This window comes from Phytophthora ramorum (genome assembly GCF_020800215.1).
Source record: "Phytophthora ramorum isolate Pr-102 chromosome Unknown Phyram_PR-102_s0002, whole genome shotgun sequence".
Lineage (NCBI taxonomy): Eukaryota > Oomycota > Peronosporomycetes > Peronosporales > Peronosporaceae > Phytophthora > Phytophthora ramorum.
Genome location: NW_027150648.1, coordinates 3,385,470 through 3,399,245, shown reverse-complemented (window position 1 = coordinate 3,399,245; position 13,776 = coordinate 3,385,470). Strand labels below are relative to the sequence as shown.

Genomic DNA, 13,776 nt, shown 5'->3' with positions numbered 1-13,776 from the left:
TATGAGGGCGCGGACGCCCTCAGCGCGAAGTCGAAGAAGGAACGCTTCGACGAGCAAGGCTGGGACTCGCTCAAGGCGAGCCCCTTTTACAAGGTCTTGCGTGAGTACAAGGATGTACTCCCGGACGACATTCCTGCGGAGTTACCGCAGGACAAGGGTGTTCAGCACGAGATTGATCTCGTGCCGGGAACGAAGTACTGCGTCACGCGACAGTGGCCACTGCCGCGTGAGCAAGTCAAGGCAATCAACGACTTCTTTGAAAGTCGTCGCAATGCAGGACAAGTGCGGGAATCGAAGTCCCCGCACAACGCGCCTACGTTCTGTGTGAAGAAACCACAGGGCGGGTGGCGCATCGTTCATGCGTATAACAAGCTGAACGATGCGACGGTACCGGCACAGACGCCGATACCTCGAAAAGATGTGATCATCGATTCGATGACCTCGAGTACTATCTTCAGTACTCTGGATCTGAGAGACGGGTTCTATCAGATCCTCATGCGTGAGAGTGATATCCCTCTCACAGCGGTAAGCACTCCGAGCGGCATGCTCTGGGAGTGGCTCGTAATGCCGCAGGGGCTGAAGAACGCCCCAGCGACGTTCAACAGGTGCGTCACGCACTTGTTGCGCTCGGTGCGCGACTTCGCACCGAGCTATTTCGACGACGTGTTCATTCACAGCCGGGCTGTGAATGGGAGATCGGATGTGGAGATGCATACAGAGCATCTCCGCAAGTTACTTGAGCTCATGCAAAAGCACAAGCTCTATGCGAACCTGAAGAAGCGTATCTTCGGGGCGACCGAGATACCCGTACTTGGGTGTCTCGTGGGGAAGAACGGCGTACGCCCTGACCCAGGAAAGGTCAGAGTGATCAATGAATGGCCTACGCCTTCAAACGTAAAGGAACTGCGGCAGTTCCTTGGACTCGCCACGTACTTGTGCAAGTACGTGAGCAACTACGCGGGCAAGATTCGCCCGCTGTCGCAGCTCTTAAAGAAAGAGGCTGCATGGGAATGGACTGCTGATTGTCAGCAGGCCTTCGAAGCGGTCAAGCAGGGCTTGACTGAGGCGCCGATCTTGGCGGTGTCCGACCAAGATCGCCCATTCCACGTTGTGTGCGATGCATCCGATTTCGCGATCGGATGCGCACTGATGCAACTCGATCACGAAGGTCGTGATCGTGTGGTTTACTACCAATCGCGTCAGCTGAAGCCAGCTGAGCGTAATTACCCGGTACATGACAAGGAACTCCTTGCCATGAAGTATGCACTCGCAAAGTTTCGAGTGTATCTACTTGGGAGTAGACCATTCGTGGTCTACACCGACCACGCATCGTTGCGTACGGCGGTCAAGTCGCCGCACATATCACAAAGAATGGCACGGTGGCTGTCATTCTTTGCTGAATACAACTTCCAGGTTGAGTACAAACCTGGAAGGTTGAATGTCGTGGCCGACGTGCTTTCGCGTCGACCAGGTTATACGGTGCAAGAGGCCGACTATTCCCTCGTCGTCCTTGTTGGATGACGTGAAGGCCGCACACGCGCATGATGCGGATGCGAAGCAGTTGTTGGAGTACTTCTCCACACTTTCTGACAAGTCTCGTCAGAAGCTGGCCAAACACCTTCGTGCTCGTGTACACCGTTATCGTGTACACAATGGTCTGCTGCTTTACAGCGCAGTCGACGACAACGCAGATCGCATTGTCGTGCCGGATGATCATGAGTTGAAGATCAAGATCACGTACGAGTACCACGATGCCCCGACATCGGGACATCCTGGCCGTGAGAAGACATATTTGCTTCTCACGCGTGACTTCTACTGGAGTCACCAGTACAAATGGGTACGCAAGTACGTTCGTGCCTGCGAGGTATGCCAGCGTGTGAAGCCTGCGCCCAACTCGCAGGCTCCGCTTCAATCACTACCGACTCCGTCGGAGTGCTGGCAGTCCATTTCAATGGACTTTGTTTTTGGTCTTCCGCAAGACAACAAGCGGAGGACTGGTATTGTGGTCTTTGTTGACCGCTTCAGCAAGATGGTGCATCTTGCTGCAGTACCAGCCGAGGTGACAGCCAAACAGACGGCATGTCTGTTTGTTGACATGGTGTTTAGACACCACTCGACATCGTGTCGGATCGGGGTCCGCGCTTTACAGCGCGGTTCTGGCAAGAAGTGTTTACACTTCTTGGGACGCAGTTGTCCATGTCGCCTGCGGATCACCCACAGACCGACGGACAAACAGAGCGTGTCAACCGCGTGTTGGTTGACACCATGAAGAGCTACGCGCATTCGTTCCATCAATGGAGCGACAGCTTGCCGATGGCGGAGTTCGCCATCAACAACTCGGTGCATGTCTCTGAGGCGAGGCGGGTGAACGCCTTTATCGTCCAGGGTGTACAGTCGTGCCGGCAGACGAACGAGCTTCGAGAACTCAGACGACCCGAACGCTTCGGGGAGTACCCGTTCCTCTAGGAGGGAGCGTCCGGATGCCGGGGTCAGAATCCCGAATGCAGACAACTAGTGTCTGCCCCGAGATTTGGCGTGTGACCTTGAAGTAATCCCTATCGGTGTCGTTTATCTTCGACGGACCGGGCTTTGACCTTTGGGATGTTCTTCGATCAGGATACGTAGATATGTAGAGAGACTACCAGACTCTAACAGTCCGGAGTGTCTTGGCTGGGAGTGGGGTCACGAACAAAGACCTTCTCCAATATAACCAAAAGCAATACAGAAACAACAACAGAGTTTGTTATACACTCACAATATACAGCCTGTCCGACTGAGTTACAGTCCCGAATACAGGTAAATTCGGGATGCCTCCGCGCACCACTCCCGGATGGGAGAAATATACAAGTTCCTTCGAACCACACAGCAATCTACTATCAAAATCCAGGGGGGATTGCTAATAACCTCCCGAATCGTAGGTGAATATGAAATGAAAGCAGTCACTCTAAAGCAACCACAGTCAACTGACAAATGAAATAGGCGGATCAATCCAGGGATACGAGTTCCTGGTCCCCACCTAAATGGGACTTAGACTTAGGTGAGAGTTTTCGCACGGGTTCCTCGATCTTCGTGCGGTCTTGGTCGTCCGATACGCCAGCGCTCCCGGGTCGCAGCCTCGTAGTAGTCGCTATAGGTCGCAGCAGTCTTCCTCAACGCAGTACGCTCAAAGCAAGGGGGCCGACAAGGCACCACTTCTCACTTCCAACGCAAAACAAACTCTGTTTTCTTCTTATCACTATCTTCTTCTTCTGTCTGACTTGGTCTACTGGATTCTTGGCGGTCTCCTTCGTCGTGTCCGCGCACTCGCATTCAGGTTGACTTGGTCTTAGTATGGTAGGTTGCACGTCGAACGTCACGTCGGGCTCTGGAGCGGAGCACACATCACATGTCGACGCTGATATCTTTGGGGTCCCTTGGACTCACTTGCGGTTTGTATGGGGATCTGCAGCACGGCCCATCCCGACGGTGGGACCGGCATTGCGTTTCTCCGGGCACACCTTGAAACTGACCCCCTGGCCAGCTGGTCGGACGCCGTGTCACTCGCTGATTGGCTGAGAGCCACGCAGCTTCAACTTCATCCGGGATGTCGATTCATTCAGGAAGTCACTTGATCATTCGGGATGTCCTCGTCGCTTCGGGATGTCCGTCGCCAACTCGGGTTATACGAGCTCTGCGAGCTCGGATCTCGCTTTCCTTCACGCCTTCGGAGGTATAGGCTTCTGCCATCTTGTGCCTTCATCACTCGGCTCTCCTTCCAGGTTCATCGCTACACAGTCGTTCCAGGCTCGGACTTGGGTGGTTCATTCAGGATGTACGTACTCATCAGGGGCCTGTACGGGTCCAGGTTGCTCGGCCTTGGCTGCAGTCTCTAGAAAGCCAGTCACTCGGGTGACGCACGTGGCTGTATCCCGGATCATCTTCTCTCCCACTTGATTCTGATGGGTACAGACCGGATGGCGCAGCTGCGAACGAGAAACTCAAGATCGCCTCGTGTCAACCGCCCCTCTGGATCACGGTCTCTCACTGAGAAACTTGCTCTCGAAGTGACAGATCATGACCAGACCACACGAGCGGAGTCGTCCTGAATGGGCAGCCAACCCGAATGGTGGGCCTTCAACGCCTCTTCCCAAGTTTTCGAACTTTCTCCGTCCCGTCCGAAATCCAACTGGCGTATCCAAACTTATTCGCCCGAGGAAAGCGCGTTCACAACGCAAATTTCTCACTCTCCGGCAACTCATGAGCGACGCCGAGCCTGCCAACAACCGGGCGCCAACTGGTGGCACGCCTCCGCGCAGTCCTGCACAGCCTTCAGACGACCCTCCAGATGGGGATGGCGCTTCAGGCGGGGGAGGTGGTGCGCATGGCCACGGTCCAGCTTCCGGCGAAAGCGGCGGCGAAGGCGGCGGCGACGATGTCACCGAGGAGCACGACAAGCCTGGCGACACGGCTGACGACAAGCCCGATTCGGCGCATGCGTCCGGCGACAAGTCCGACAACACGGGTGGAGATGGCATGGGCGGCAGGCACATTCGGGACGAGGTGTCGGCAAACTTGCCTGCGCCCACCGCCGGCGAGCCGCTCGGGACCGCTTCCCTGCGTGCGCTGCACAAGTTCGCGGCGCAACACATCTTCCAGGCTGAGCTGGATCAGCTCCGGGACTCCGCGCAGGCTGCGCTTGCTGCTCAGCCCGCGATGGCCGGCCAGTTCCCTCCAGCGCGCTTCGACGCTCCTTCTAGCGTCCGCATCCCAGATGTTAAGTTTGTCGGTGTTCCGGCGACGGCTCAAGATATCCTGGAGGACAGCTTCACATGTGACGGCTTCGGTGGCCTCGAAGCGTTGATCGGCGTCGAGGGCCTCTCCGAAGCTCACGTACGGGAGATCGTGCGGCGCGTCGCCCCGGATGCACAAGTGGATCGTGATTTCCTCGTCCCGCAAGACTCTGATTGGACTCCCGAGGAATTTCGCACTTTCCTAGAAAGACCGGGCGCGAAGCGCGAGTTGGCGTCGCTCGTGCGTCTGTATGGTAGCCAGGACCTGGCACGTCGCGTCTTCTGGATGGTCACGATGTTTCGTCGCGCTCTGGATCGTCTGGACCGGGCCGAAGCGCAGCTCAAGTCCGATGGCAAGACGACCAGTCAGCAGCTACTTAACGCAGACTCCGAACTACGGGAGGTCAAGCGTCAATTCGGGCTGCAACAAGCATACTTCGAGAAGATGTTCGCCTCCGCCCGCGAAAAGATGGACCAAGAAGCCAAGATCCACGATCGTGACTTCAAGCGTGCCGCTCTTGAACACAAGCACCAAGAGGATGCCCTTCAGGCGCGCAATGACGAGCTGCAGCGCAAGGTCGAGGATCTCGAAGACCACGTCCGCGCGCTCGACCGACGCCTTCGGGCTGGCTCGCTCAACGTCCCCCGGGTCATGAACTTCCTGAACCGTGGCAAGACTCGGGTTGCTGGCAACTGGGGGCGCTTGAAAGGGCTGCTCGAATTGGCCAAGGACAACCAGCCGGTCCCGGATGCATGGGCCACCCAGATTCTGGTCAACGCGGCTGATGACTTCGGGGCGGACTCCGGCCCGTACGTGTTTGACCATGATGGCGACACGGATGAAGAAGAAAAGGGTGACGGCGGCTCAAATGCAGACAGCGGTGGCTCGAAGGACAAGCCTCTCGACCTCACGCATTCAGCTTCTAGCCCCCCGCACACTCCGGTTAAGTATCCTCGCGGCAAGACTTCGGGATCCAAGTTCGCGAAGAGGGCCACTTTGGTATTCCAGATGCGTCCCGATCCGTGGGCTCCAAACGAGGAGGATGCTCGGGATCCGCGTGAAGCTCCGGTCCGGACGGTTCGGGAGACAATGGACTCTCTCAGGGACTTGCCAGTAATCTGGTCCAAGCTGCGTACCGACATTCAGTTGGTCATGCAATCCGGGCTGGACTATGACGACGCTCTCGAACTAGCCAAGGGCGACAACGTGGTGCACCCGCGGTTCGATTCTCGCTCGCTGGAGTCCATGCTCTTCCGGATGATGTACTGGCATGAGCTGGACTCGACGCCCTGGACCAAGTACGTTCCGAGCTGGTATTTCAAGAAAGCCGAAGCTCTTCTCGAAGAGACCAAGGACAGCGCCAGCGTTCCGGAGCGTTGGGGCGACCTTCAGACGTCCCGCCTGGATGAGGCTCGTGAGCTCAATGAAGCTCTGTTCTCGGATGTGGGTGGCAATGATGGCGACGACGATCGGGATGAGACTTTCGATTCGAACGTCTCGGATGCCGGATCGAGCCGTCGCACCACGCCACCTCGGGCTGCCAAGCGTCGTCGCTCCGTGACGTCAGACTCCGGGGCGTCCGCGGCTGGGACCTCCGGACAAGTCGTTGCTCCGCCGGCGAAGAAGCGTCGGCCCGCTCAGGAACGCACGAAGTCCTTGCTCGCTCGGAAGTCTTACTCCGAGCTGTCTGGTGACGAGCTCTGGGTGATCGAAACACCGGGGCGTGGCGTGACTTCTTGGCGCCACCACGGTGTCCTGATCAAGTTCTTCCCGGGCACCGCGAATGCGGTGGACCAGACATCAGGCTTTCCGGATTACATCCCGAACTTGTCCGTCCCAGAGGTGATCACCGTGGTCCGCGAACGTTGGGACCTAGCAGCTTTTCAGGCGGTATACGCCGACAAGCCCTGGGACACCATGTTCGACAAGCGCTCCAAGTTCCTGATCATGCACTCCCGGATTGACACCAATTCGGTGTTTGTCCAGGGTGCGTTGAGTCGGATCGTCGCCGCGATGAAGAAACACCGCAAGGCCTTCTGGCTCGTCGGTCACTGGTACTTCGTGCCAACCGAACGGGATAGCGCGACTGATGTACTGGTTGCCGAACGCAAGAAACTCTGCGACACGGCCAAGAGGGAGTATCAGCTAGTGCTGAACGACGTGGTCAATGAAGGTCTTCCCGAAACGTTCCTTGAGGAGCCTGGCGTCTGGACGTATCCTGCCAAGTGTTGTTCCTGGGTGTTCATGCACGCATCTCAGAAGAAGGCGATGGGAAGCCGTACACCCTGAAGGAACAGCTCGCACGGATCGACAAACACGAACCCGCGCGCGCGCAATGGAACGCGTGCACTTCGGATGCGAAGCGTGTCGAGCACTTGCCCGAGAAGCTTCGCAATCGGCTGGTGCGTCCGGAAGACCGCCGCATTGTCCTGATCTCCGCCGAACACTCGTGAGAGCGACTCAGCCCGAATGGCCGAGTAGGAGTACGGTAAAAGGCAGTTCAGCGTTGCATGTTTTCATCTAGGCCTCCCTAACTCCAATCAACTAGAACCTTTGCATGCAAACCTGATCGTTCGAGTCTTCTTTCACTTATCCACCATTTCATCACTCCACATGTCCACGATTCGAAAAGTATTATGACTCTCCGCGATCTCCACTCACACTCGTCATGATTCAGGATGGCTGCGACTCCCTCAGATTCTTTAGATGGGCGGCATCCTGAACAACTTTTTCACAGCGTAGCACTTTGAAGAGAAAAACGGCTCCGTCGCTTCACACTTGCATCGGTCTGGTTCATTCAAGTTGATCCCATTCGGGACGGCTAGAGCCTGGGATGGTCATCTCCGGCTTGCATAGCCTGGAAACGAGCCTTGGCTCTTGCACTCTGGTTGAACTCATACAACAATGCTCCGCAGTTCAGTTGATGGACGGGAATCCACTCCGGATCGCGATACCCCTTCCACTTGAGGAGGTATTCCCGGATGCGTCGAGACGTTCGTGTCCGCTTCACCCAGCGCAGATCTATGATCTTTTCCACCTCGAACTCGCCACTCGTGTTGTCCGGCTCCCAGCTATCTTCGGGCAGAAGTGCTGCGTCGAAATCATCATCTTCGTCCAGATCGAGCTCTTCCGTGGGTCGCTTCGGGAAAATTGCACGTTGCTTGAGTCGGCTCACGTGTACCCAGGGGTTCACACGATAACCCGTGCCGTCCACCTTGAGCTTCACGCGAAAGTCATCCCGAATCTCATCGATCCGGAACGGTCCGTGCCACATGTGAGCCAACTTCCTGCTCAGTCCGGGCTGCACGCGTGGGATATACAACCACACAGCATCGCCCTGCTCGAAACCAGCCTTGAGCCTCTCCGAAAGTTCACGCCACTTGCGTGTCTGCTCGTCCGAGCGAGCTCGCTTAGCCATCTTCTGAAGATCTTCGGCGCATGCTTGGGCATAACTGTAGTCACGCTGGAACTTCCGGCGCCACTCGTAAGCCGTACGTTCAGGAAGGCTGGAGGGTTTAGGCCCGAGCATTGAAGACACCGTACCCCGAGCGTCCCAACCATGCACCAGGTAAAACGGTGTATCTAGGCGGGTTGCGTCAAATGACGTATTCAGAGCGAACATGAGTCGCTCTGCGTGGTCATCCCAATCAGTCTGATCCGCTTCGGCGACGTAAGCTTTGACACTTCGCATGACAGTCTGAACCGACCGTTCCTGCTGACCATTAGCTTGGGGGCGGTACGCCAGAGTGGCACGCTGTTTGCTGCCCAGAAGCTCTCTGAACCTCGTGAAGACCTCGCTCATGAAACGTGGGTCCTGGTCATGGCGAAGCATTGACGATGCTCCAAAACTCCGGAACACCCGCTCTTCGTAGGCCTCAGCAACATCTTGAGCCGTTGTGGACGCCATCGGCTGGCACATGACGTATCCGGAGAAAGCATCCTGAAACAGGAGGAGGAAAGTATTTCCTCGCGCTGACTTCGGCATGTGCGTCACGAAATCCATAGAGACTACCTCGAATGGCTGTTTTGGCTCGATGTTGCCCGGCGACGGTCCGGGATTCGGAGGCGCCCCCTTCCCGGAGGCACAATCCACACATTCTTTCACGAACCGTTCCACGTGAGCATACATGCCGTACCAGTAAAACTCGGACCGCAACTTCTCGAAGGTCCGGGTCACACCTTGATGTCCACCTTGATAGTCTTCGTGGGCATAGTGCAACATGTCCTCCTGGAGTGCATCCGGGACGACAAGCCTAGGTTCGTCCTGGAGGTCCCTTGGGCGATCCCGGGTTGACCGAGCAAGTCGGTAGAGTATGCCTCTTTCATCCAAGACGAACAAATCAGCAACCTTGGAAATCTTCCTCAGTCGCTTGGGAGAGAACTGGTCCAAATCACCATTCAGGAAAGCCGCAATCTCAGATAGATACTCATCTTGTTCCTGGTGAACTTTGATCCGTCTCCACCTTTCTGCTTGATACTCGAGTGGGCCCATTGCAGGGCGCTCTTCCGAAGCTTCAGCTGCGGAAGATCTCGTTAGGACAGCCATCACTCGCGCGGCAGGCGTTAGCGGAGCAGACTCCGGACCGGCCACTGTGTTATCAGGATCATCATTCGGGGTGTTACTCGAATCCTCTTTCACCTCCTTGCTTTTGACATCCTGAATGTACACCGGCGGCTTCATCAACTGTTCATGGATCTTAGATACCACTTCCAGGTGTCTTCGCTCATCATCATCCTGAACGGTCCACGACTCTCCCAAGACAAGCGTCTTGGAGGTCAGGTAGTCGGCAGCTTGGTTGAAATCACGCTTGACGTGTACTAACCGAAGCCTCTGGAACTTCTCCTTCAGGACTTCACACTCAGCCAGTCTGCGTTGCAAATTCGGCTGGTGGCAGTTGATAAGTCCTTGGACCTGTTGGATGACAATCCTCGAATCACCGACGACTACGAGGTCCTGAACATCGTTCTCCAACGCCATGTCTAGGCCTTTAAGTAGGCCATAGTATTCAGCGTCGTTCACAGTGACGTCATCCAGGACGAAACCTCGTGCATCCAGGACGGTCCATTCGGGCAGTTTCCACAAGATGCATCCGCAGCTGCCTCGCCGCGTGGAGGTCTTAGCCGCACCATCAAAACTCATGACAATCCCGGAGCAACCAGCCTCAAGCATCTCAATGCTCACTACCGGAGGCGTCTTGATGTGCCCCTTGGCGGGGATGAGAGATTCCGCGATTTCATCTAAGTGCTCTCTCGGAGTGATGCCAGCACCCAGGATGGCGGCGAGTCCATCTTCATCACGCTGGACCTTCCGGATCTCCAAGTCGTAATGCGAGAGCGCGACGCCCCAAGGCACCGTACGCCCATCAGCGGTCTTGGACTTGATGACCCATTTGAGAACGGAGTACCTGGTGTACACCACCAGGGGACATCCTTCGAGAAGCGTTCGGAACACCCGGAGCACCCGCTTTTCTGCGATGACTTCTTTCTCCGCGATGTGGTACCGAAGTTCGGCTTCATTCAGGACGCGCCCCGTGAATCGAACAGGCTGAATGCGACCACCGTGCTCTTGTCCGAGGACAGCGCAAGCTGCCCACTGGTTGGCATGCGGAATGATCACGAACGGCTTCGTCCGGTCCGGATGACGCAGCATCGGCGTCGAAACAATCTTTCTTTTCAGGATAGCGAAAGCCTCCTTAGCTCGAGCGAGATCTCGCCCGGCCTGAACCTGCTCATCGGTCAGCTCGTACAGAACGGCGGCTACCACCGGGAAATCCTCGATGAACTTGTGGTAGTAATTGAGGCTACCCAAGAACGACTGAACTCCCTTCAGGGTGGTCGGGAACGGGAGACTCTCAATGCCTTTGGCTATCTTCGGGGTGGCCCGGATGCCTTCAGCACCAATCTCATGCGAGAGGTAGGGGATAGTCTGCTTCCCGAATTCGCTCTTCGGCAGACTCACGGAGATGCTCCAATAACGCAGCCGATAGAGCAGCGCATTCAGATCGTTACACAGTTCATCCCAAGTTGGCGCTCCGTGCGCAATGTCATCGATGTAAGAGCTGCGCCCCAGGACCGGTCCCATTTGGGACGGCGCCGGGATATTGCGCTTAAAGACAGTCATCTGCTCCGTCAACGCAGGCAACTGAGAGCCGTGGTTCGGGCACTCCGGATCAGCGCATGTACATTCCAGAGTAACGTCTCGAGGTTCGTAAGGATCCAGTTTCAGGTAGTCCAAGACGTCTTGATCCACCAAAGCTTCTTCTTCGGGAGATAGCCGAACGAATCCCCACAGGCAGTTGTTGATCATGTGCTGATAGACCAGCGGAGCATTCTTCAACCCGAAAGGCATCCGCACCCACTGGAAATGTCCGAAGGGGCACACGAACGCCGAGATGAGCTTGGCTCGCTCCGTCATCCGGACTGCCCAGAATCCACTGGCCATATCTAGGCTCATAAACCACATCGCTCGCTCGAACCCAATCAGAAGGTCATCGATCAGCGGGAGAGGGTAATTGGAGAGCCGAATGAATCCGTTGACAATTCGGTAGTCGATACACATCCGGATATCCAAGCCGTTCTTCTTTAGAACAATCACGATCGGGGATGCCCACGGCGATTCAGAGTGCTCGATCAATCTGGTCTCAAGCAGCTTCTTCAGAAGCTCGTACACCTTGATTGCTACATGAGGTGCAACTGAACGGGGACGTTGAGTCACTGGTTTGGCGTCACCTACATCTAGGTCGCACACGACTCCGCGCGCAGGCGCGGGAGCCGCATTACCGTCACCTAGGAAAATGGGCCGATGATGTTTCAGGATATTCCGAAGCTTGCGATCCTGAACTTCTGTCGTGACGCCAGGTTCTCCCACGTCGGCCTTGTTGATATCGCAATGCGGAGTCAGATCTTGCAATTCAGGAAGCATCGCTAGTTGGTCGCGCAGCTGCGCCAGTAGTTCACTGCCTTCGTGAATGTACACTGCCGGTTCCAGGTCGAGATCCTCAGCATTCATTCGCATGCACCGTTCATACTCTTGTTTGAGCAACCGATCTGGCGTGCTTGCCGTAGCTGAACTCGACCATTCCGGGCCGGGATCCTCCACATTAGGTTCACTTGGGACCACCGTCTCCGATTGATCGCCCGGAACCGCTGTAAGGACAGCCTCGCCTCGAACTTCATCGGATGAGTGGATCGTCGGTTTGGGCTTGTCCATTCGGTCGGCTCCTTGTTCAGGTGGTTTCTTACGTACACTCTTCCGGGAGGTCCTAGCGGGTGAGCCAACCTTGGCGGATTTGGGTGACCACGTTTATTCGGAAGTGTCCATCTCGGGCTGCTCGGAAATCGTGATCAACAACGGTCGAGGTTTGTTCTGGAGCTGCACCATCCGAACTTGTCCGGTCGGGGTTGCAGGCTTGAGCAACAACTTGGTCGGCCACTTATACTCGTGCGTCTGGACTGCGGGTGGCTGAGCGTCCCACATCATCTGCTCGAAACGTCTGGCCCGCAACTTGGCCTGCTGTGAAACAGTATTCTCGTAGACCAGTTGCTGCCACTCCTGATAGCGTCTCGATCCGGGCCGCACAAAATGGCCAGGGCTCGGGAAGCTATCCTTTTCCACAATCCGGGCGATCGGCATTCGGAGATCCATCAAAAGATCTCGATTCGAGATGTTCACCACCTTGACTCCAGTAGCCCATGACTTGGCTCCATAGATGATCTGAGTGACCCACCGGTCACCGCGTCCGGCCCAAACTACGTCTCGCCAGGGATTGGCCTGACCATAGCGGATCCGAACCGTGGTGCTCTCTCCGGGACGTAAGTACAAACTCTCGAGAGGGCAGACCGGTAGGTCTATCCCTTGGTGTTTGCGTATGACGTCACCGTACATGAGCACTGTCTCCTCATCTGGGAGGACCATGAGTCCTTCCCGAATGCACAACCGTACTCCAGCTCGAAGCATGAAATCCATGCCCAGAAGATCATGAACGTCTTCTCCAATATTCGCGACCCAAAACTCCGAGACATACACCACTCGATGTCCCAGAGTCAACTTCACTTCTGTGCTCGCGGAGATGTATGTCGATACACCCCCGAGTCCAGACACCTTGATCTGCTTTCCGGAGTTGATCTTCAGCTTGAGCCTACGCGCAAGGTCAAAGCTGATCATACTCACAGTCGCACCGGTGTCCAGAAGGACCTGCACCCTGAAGTTGTTGACTGCACCATGAACCGTGGCAACTTGACGCCTTCCCTCTTCTGGATCGTGATCGGCCCACCAGCCATACCGCTCTCCCGGATCCAACCGAAATTCAGTCGGACCTCCAGGGTCTGCAGGCGAAGGCGGTCTCGGACGATCCGAAGACCAACGCTCGGGCTGTACAGGTTCTTCATCAATCAGGGAAGTCATACATTGTTGTTTATCTTGGTTCTTGGTTCTCAGTTCCGGGCCGACGTACACTAAGACACACAATTCTGAGGGTTTTCTCTGCCCGACGCGTACCGAGTCCTCACTCGGCGGGCTTAGTGGTTTAACTGTGCCCCGTCAGAATTGGCTTCGCTACCCAGGATAGCATCCCGGATGTAGCTTGGCAGGTCTGGTAAGTCGCCCTGCATGAGCAGCTTCTTGAGATCTTGGAGTGCCTTCCAATCTTCACATTTTCCATCGTGAAACTGCTTGCATTTGGGACACGGTCGAGTACTGCATTCTTCCTTCGCGTGGCCACGGCGATTACAGCGTCCGCACACTCGAGTCTGGAAGCAATTCGAGGCTTTGTGTCCCCATCTGCCACAATCTCCGCACTGTTCATCCCGATCCGGGTTATCACGGCGCGGATATGACGGCAACGGAGCCTGTCTGTGGGCCGCTGGTCCTACGTTCGGGGCTGGCGGGCGTTGGTTCGGCCAGCCGACGTTGCCCATGATTCGATACACCTCGTGGATGAGCTCCTCCCGAGTCATAGTGGCCGGGTTGAAAACTGCATCCGGGACGTCAGCATCCGGGTCAGTCAA

General features: G+C 56.2%; 1 protein-coding gene across 1 annotated transcript; it reads left to right on the top strand.

Annotated features, from left to right (window-relative positions):
• Window positions 1-4,512: 4,512 nt before the first annotated feature.
• KRP23_2513 (uncharacterized protein) lies at window positions 4,513-7,059 on the top strand (the record flags this gene model as incomplete). The annotated part of the gene is made up of 1 exon (XM_067887260.1): window positions 4,513-7,059. The coding sequence occupies one exon, from the start codon at window positions 4,513-4,515 to the stop codon at window positions 7,057-7,059; it is 2,547 nt and encodes an 848-aa protein (XP_067749863.1).
• Window positions 7,060-13,776: the final 6,717 nt, after the last annotated feature.